Here is a 7769-nt window from a genome sequence, read left to right as displayed (position 1 = left end):
CTTGTGTCGGTGGCATGTAAAAAGCACCCACTACACTTTCGGAGTGGTTGGCGTTAGGAAGGGCATCCAGCTGTAGAAACACTGCTAGATCAGATTGGGGCCTGGTGCAGCCTTCTGGCTTGCCAGTCCTCAGTCAAATCGTCCAACCCATGCTAGCATAGAAAGCAGACGTTAAATGATGATGATGATGATACATATATAAACCCATGCACATACGTACATAGATATATACGTCCTACCCAACCCAGTATGGAAAGATGTAAGATAATGATGATGATGATGTGTATGAGTGTGCATGCACACTCGTATGTATAAGTGTGAAGGCAGTACTCAAGCACGACCCACCTGTCCCCCTGGAGCGATGTCACTACACATGCATGGTACACAGCAACTTTTGTTTGCCTTGCGATGCCATGCTGGGACCATTGACAAGTGTATTAATTTGAATTACCATCCATATTTATATATAAAATACTACAATTAGCCATCATTTTTGATGGCACGGGGCCAGTTAGTAATCTTATATCTCTGTGACATTTTATTCTTCCAGAGTGCGAAAACCTTTGACAAATTTTTATGATGCATCACCTTTCTTCCAGAACAATTCAAAAGAAATAACAAGCAGCGTGAGTTTCTTTTTCATTCTTTCTTTTGTTTCATTTGACCGAAATAAAAAAAACACTGAACTAAATCCTTTACATTGTTTAATTTTGTTCCTTTCAGTTCTGCTAAATTGAATTTTACCATTCATCATTTAGCATCACAGAAACAACTAACTGGAGTTGATTCAAAATTTCACTTTTCTCCAGTTCAAAGAAAATGTCAATCCTATTTTTCTCTCATGCAAATGTATTTATCATCCTTATTTTTGTTCACATGTTTTAAACATTATTTATGCAATATCATAATAAGATTAAACTTTTTTTTTTATTAGTCAAATCAATTTTATCAAGATGGTCTTCAAAGGATTGAAGCGTTTCTTTAAATTAGACTCAATCAACTGTTCTCCACCAACACTTCATAGATAATTGAAATGTTTCCCACTTTAATCAACAGCTCATTAATCCTCAAAAGGGCTGACTGAATAATTCTATTTCGATGCTACTTTGATCAACACAGACCAGCAAATCTGGATGTTGGTAGAAAATCTTTGGGTATACCCTATAGTAAACTTTAGCATGAAAAATAAACACTGCTGGTGCATCAATAATCTATGTAACAGAACTAACAACTGCATATGTGTCATACATATAAATCAATCAAGTTATAATTTAGTTATAAGCGTAACAGCAGTAACCGTAAATACAGTCTCATAGTGGCAGGAAGATGAAACGTCCTCATATAATGAAAGTATTGCGTTCCTGACAATCTCATTGTAACTTGGAATTCTATAAAGTGAAACCTATTTTCTCATTGACTTCCATGTTATATGGAAATAGGTTTCACATCACAGAAGCCCAATGCCAAAGCAAGATTCCCACGAATGTAATACCCCTATAATGCAGAGTATGCCTGTACTTTCTTATTTCTTTACTGCCCACAAGGGGCTAAACATAGAGGGAACAAACAAGGACAAAGGGATTAAGTCGATTATTTCGACCCCGGTGCATAACAGGTATTTATTTAATCGATCCCAAAAGAATGAAAGGAAAAGTCAACCTTGGCGGAATTTGAATGCAGAACGTAGCGGCAGACAAAATACCGCTAAGCATTTCGCCCGGCATGCTAATGTTTCTGCCAGCTTGCCACCATTTATGCCTGTACTTTCTAATAATCATTCTTTAACATCACTCTCTCTCTCCCTCCATTTGTTACCCCAACTCTCTCTGTCTATCTGTCTGTGTCTCTTCATGTGTCATACTCTCTCTCTCTCTCTTCATGTGTCATACCTACAGGTGTTAGTAGTCATGTCTAAAGTTTCATAATTATTCATGGAAAAGATACACCTGTGGTCTTTTATTGCATTTTGTTAGTTCATTTACAGTTTGCTCTGTTATTCTCCTGCTCCCTCAAGCTTTCTCTTGCAGTACAGGACCTATTTAATCCTTCATACAGGAGGACCAGTTCATGTAACACTAGGGTATGCCCAAACACCAGTGGGTCTTTATGATGCATGTTTAGGAACCAACCTTCTTCTGAGTCCTGTATGCCTCATTCACAGGGCCATTTGCTATTCCATCCATAAATGAGGTCCTTGACAAGTACTACCATCCTGGGATGGACCATCCAGAGTGGACTTAAGAAAAGGGGTGATTAAGGGTTAAGTCCATTCTCTCACAAATTCCTGAACTCAAATGCAAAGGGCATCGTCGACACACATCCATCCGTTCGCCCATCTATTTGTCTTCTGTCAGTCCCTCCATCTACCTGTCCATCCATCTACCTGTCCATCCATCTACCTGTCCATCCATCTACCTGTCCATCCATCTAACCATCCATACATACATACATAGTTGTTGTTGCTTCTTCTTCAAAGATGATTGTCATCCCTTTGTGCTTCTTTGTTGTCAATGGCGTTTGTAAATTCTCACTATATATTAACACGCTCACGTGGTCACACCAGTTTCATCCTGTCTCCACCTCATAACACTTCAAACTTTTCTTGGACTATTCTACCTGGATTCACTACCTGGACTTTCTACTCTCCTACACTCAGACTCCTATACCTCTCCTACACTCAGACTCCTATACTGCACCTCTCCTACCCATGAATTACACTGGACTCTTCTGTTGATGAGAAATCGCTCCAATACACCACAACGTTTAAACCTTTTGAACTTTTCTAAACTTTTTTGTACATTCTGCTTTTTCCTATTGTTGTTCGCCATGATAGATTGCTAGCCAGTAAACCTTTTTCTATTTTCTCTCCCTGTTTATTTCTGTGTTCCTGTCTGACGAAGAGCGTAGGCTCGAAACGTGAAGACTCTCTATCTTCCCGAGTATTAAACTAATACATCTGTTTGTTGTTTACACACCCGTCTTCGTCTTTTGTTTTGTTTGTAAATTCTCACTACATACATACATACATGCATACATACATACATGCATACATACATACATTTTGTAATTTGAACTCTCACATATTCATTATGTCTCTGAGTATTTGAATGCTGGGTAAATAGGAATGAAAAAGCATTTGAATCTCACATCTATAATTCATCTGAGAAATACAGAAATGCATTATGGACATTATTTTAATTACATAATAAAACTGTATTTTTATGACTAGTAACATTAGTGATACACTGATAAAATTGGTTGAAATTTGGTCTGAATTTAGTGTAGCATAGCAAATTAATGCTGTACGAAATAGAATAAAAATCTAACTCAAGTTTAACGAGCATCTGAAATTAATCTTTTCGTTTGCAGTCACCAAAGTGACTATAGATGAAATATTTATAAATTTATTTGGCAAAAGACTGAAATGATAATAATTATCTGAAAAGAAAAAAAGTTCACCAAAAATATTTTAATTATAATTATATTCTTAATTGATAAATATATTTATTTTTCTTAATGGATAACTATATTAAAATATCGATTTATTTTAAATTCAATTTCCAATATTTGAAGCCAGTTTTACTGACAAAATTCTCACCAGAACATGTGGTAATTATATCATTATAATTGCTTCAAATTTTGATAGAAGGCCAGTAATTTTAGTGGGTGGGGACTCGTTAATTATGTAGGCCCCAGTGCTCAACTGCTGTCTAGTTTATTTGTCTTGAAAAGATGAAAGGCAACATCACCCCCAACAGAATTTGAACTCAGAACATAAAGGGTTGGAAGAAATACTACCAAGCATTTTGTCTAACATGCTTACAAATCTGTCAGCTTACCAACTTAACTATTGTTTCTAGAATAGGCAAATGACCTGAACATTTGTGAAAGATGTTTAATTGATTACATCACCGTCAGTGCTCGACTGATATTCATCTCATCAATCTTCAAAGGATGAAATGCAAAGCTGACCTTGGTGGAATTTGAACTCTGCCTTACTGGCACTTGTGCCGGTGGCACATGAAAAAACATTCGTGCAAGGTCATTGCCAGTGCCGCTGGACTGGCTCCTCTGCAGGTAGCATGTAAAAAACACCATTTGAGTGTGGCTGTTGCCAGTATCACCTGACTAGCCCTACTGGCATCTATTGTTATAGTTTTTTTGTTTAACTTTCTGAAAAACTTTTTGTTTACTTTGAATTCTCTATTTTGTTGGAAGAAGCGTTCCCATTTTCCATACCATTTTATGCAGCAAGTTCTCACTGCTATGCCCTGTTCAATTTTTTCTTTTACCTTTTCTTTATTTCTTATGCTGTATTGTTTTGTTATATGGGCCCTTTTTATATTTCTCATATTCGATCCCATTTTCTCTAATTCACAAAGTAGTGATAAGTCTTTCTTTTGCTTATGAATTATATTTATTATGGTCTGTTTCCATTTTGGGGTTTGAAATTTGGCTGGGATTTTTTTTTCTTTATAGGGTTCAAGTCCAGTTTCCCTTGATATCCCCACAGCTGTTGAGTAGATCAGGTCATTTAGTTTGCTGATATTCAGTGTATCCTTTGATAAGGTCATTATTACTTGTAAGGCTCTGTTGTATCTATTCATCCTTTCATAGAGCTTTTTATTTTCCTGTAGCCTTGGGAGATGTTTACACTGGTTCATATTTATCGAGTGATGTTTAGTTCTCCTAATTTTGTTAATTCTTCCTTCAGTTCATCTCTATCATCGGTTATAGCTAGTCTGTTATGGTGTATGTTATTTTGTTTGTTGTTTTCTGCTTCCATATTTGCCTGTCTATGCGTGTTGTTGATTTGCTGTGTTGTTCAATTTAATTTTGGGTTGGGTAGCTGCGTAGAAATTTTGCTTTGGTTTAACCTTTTATTTACTGTGTGTAGTGTTATCTCTGTTGTGTTTCCTTCTTTCTTTTGTTGTGTCTTATGCGTTTTTGGGGATATAATGTCTTATGTGCAATTTCTGCCTGACTGCAGCCATTGTCTTGAGTTATGAGGTATTTTGTTTTATTTTCCGTGTGTATTTTGTCTATTAGTCTGTCTATTTTGATTTGGGTCACTTTTCCCGCTTGCAGGATATATTGCTGGACATTTGCAAGAGTATTCTCCAAGACATTTCCCCATCTATCAGTATTATTATCATTATTACCTCTGCCTTAGTGAAGGCAAAGGTAATGTTTTCAGTCATGTTTGTTTGTCCATGGACAAGATATCTCAAGAACCGTGGGATGGATTCAGACGAAACTTTCAGGGATGTTTGGCCTCATGACTGGCACAAACTGATTAGATTTTGGGATCGATCTGGTATTGGACAAGGATTCTGGATTATTTTTCCTGTTTTTTTACTTAATTTTTGAGAGCTGTCGGGTTCATTCTTAGTATTCTTGTTTGTGAGAATGTCAAGTTTATTTCACATATTCTCATTTTAAAATTCATCTCTGGCTAATCGTTGAAAGGATGCTGGTGTTGCCTTGGCAGAGGTTTGTGCTCTCTGAGTACCCTTGTTATTTAAAACTGCTTGATTTGGCTCCATGTGACTTAAAGCTTCATAGGCTTTTTACAGAAACCTCACTCACTCAAACTCAGTTAACCAAACAGAAACTGAACTGTTATTGTTGAAGGCAGTTCACATGGTGTTGTTAGAAGAATGATCAGCACCACCAAATGCATTAGAAAAGAGAATTTCTCGGATGGCATGGCTGGAGAGATAGTCTTATGATGTCTTGGTATCTGGTTGGTGTTCAAAGGAACTTGCAGGCAAGCAAGGGTCCAGCAGCCATCTTAGACTTCCTATATCTCCCTGTTTGATTAACTGAGCCTGAATGAGCTGGGTTTCTGTAAGAAGCCTACAAAACTTTGAGTCACAGGGAACCAAATCAAATATTGAAATAATGATATATGTAACTCCTACAAATTTTGTTGAGTGACTCTTTCATTTATCCACACACTTGTGTGCATGTGTGTGTGTATATATATATATATATATATATATATATATATATACAAGGACACATTTGGGCCATGTTTTTAGTTTGAAGATACCTTCCTAGTGTACACACATATACACACACATGCACACACGCATGCATATGTGCATACATGCATATGTGTCTGGATTTATGTTTCTCTCCCACTGCTGCTTGACAACTTGTATTGGTTTGCTTGCATTGCCATAATTTCGTGGTTCTGCAAAAAGAACTGATAGAATAAGCCCAGCATGGCTGCAATCCAATGACTCAAGCAAGCAAAGATGAAAGATATTTATTTGCCTTTCCTTCATTTGTGGTCAGTAAAAACATAATAACCCAGCATGAGAGATTGGTTTAACTGCAACAATGTTGGACTAGATGCCATGTAGTATTTGCCTTGGTTCTGAGTTCAAATCTTACTGCGGCTTACTTGGGTTGTAGATTTAATCCATCTCTTTTGGATTACCATCACTTGGATCTATAGTCGGATCAACTTTGTTGCACACATTTGAACCATGTTTCTAGTGTGAGGAAACCATTCCTGAAGTCTTGCAGATCCCGTAAAAGGGTCATGGACAATGCTTTCCCTCATCACTAAAAATAAAATTAAAAAAGGGAGAAATTCTGACCTGCCCCATCGCCCTTTGATGTATAGTCCTTTGTAGGAAGGCGCGTAGCTTCGTGGTTAAGTATTGGGTTCATGATCATAAGGTCACGAATTCGATTCCTCTAAATAAGTTGTACCTGTAATTCAAGGTCCAACCTTGTTACATTCTCTGTCATGCTGAATCTCCCTGAGAACTACATCAAGGGTACACTTGTCTGTGGAGTGCTCAGCCACTTGCACGTTAATTTCCTGAACAAGCTGTTCCGTCGATCGGATCAACTGGAACACATGTCTTTGTAATCAGTGGGGTACCAGTTCTTTCCGTTTTCTTTTGCACAACCGTGAAGAGATTTTGAACTAAACAATGGAAACTAATAAAACATTATTCAATGATCTTCCAAGCTAATGAAACACGCGTTAATTATTCATTAATCTTGCATAATTTAGAGCGGGAAACCTGTTTCAAATACCTTCCGCGAAGGCAATTTAATGCAGCATACTATGGGTAATAAAAATAATTCAAGGGAAATAACTCTTAAATAGAATTGCATTATGTTAAAGGGAACTAATAGTATTTACGCTGTTATTTCCCTTTAACATAATTTATTGTTTTTGCATTTATGAATTCTATCTTAAGTTTTGAAGTCTATAAAGAAATCGAAGCAGATATTACTTCAGTCGTTCATACAATATGCTGTTAATTTATACATAGAACTAGTTTCCACAGTGTTATCGAAGCTAGAGATTTTATGAATGCGTAATACATTCTTGCGATATGATAAACAGAATATATCTGAAGACTGATCTATTGCATGTAAGGGAGACAACTCTAGATTTTACAATGACCGTCACGTAATTTATTCCCTTCGAAAATATGGTTTGACTGAGGGCTAGCAAGCCAGGAGGCTGTACAAGGCTGCAATCTGATGTAGATTCAGATTTTTTTTATTTGTTTCAGTGATTTGATTGTGAGGCCATGCTGGAGCATCACCTTTAGTCGCATAAATTGACCCCAGGATTTATTATTTGTAAGCCTAGTACTTATTCTATCAGTCACTTTTGCTGAGCTGCTAATTTACGGGAATATAAACACACCAGCATTGGTGGTCAAGCGATGGTGTGTGGACAAACACAGACACAAACATATATATATATATATATATATATATATATATATATA

The 7769-nt window shown here is 36.7% G+C and overlaps 1 protein-coding gene across 1 annotated transcript in view; it reads left to right on the top strand.

Annotated features, from left to right (window-relative positions):
- Nucleotides 1-7769, top strand: part of LOC106883547 (uncharacterized) — a 195192-nt gene that overhangs the window by 73888 nt on the left and 113535 nt on the right. The window contains exon 6 of the mRNA XM_052965888.1: nucleotides 551-626. Coding sequence (XP_052821848.1) covers nucleotides 551-626 — 76 coding nt within the window. The remainder of the gene's footprint in view (nucleotides 1-550; nucleotides 627-7769) is intronic.

The sequence above is a fragment of the Octopus bimaculoides genome, chromosome 2 (assembly GCF_001194135.2).
Source record: "Octopus bimaculoides isolate UCB-OBI-ISO-001 chromosome 2, ASM119413v2, whole genome shotgun sequence".
Lineage (NCBI taxonomy): Eukaryota > Metazoa > Mollusca > Cephalopoda > Octopoda > Octopodidae > Octopus > Octopus bimaculoides.
This window is presented reverse-complemented; position numbering and strand designations above follow the sequence as displayed.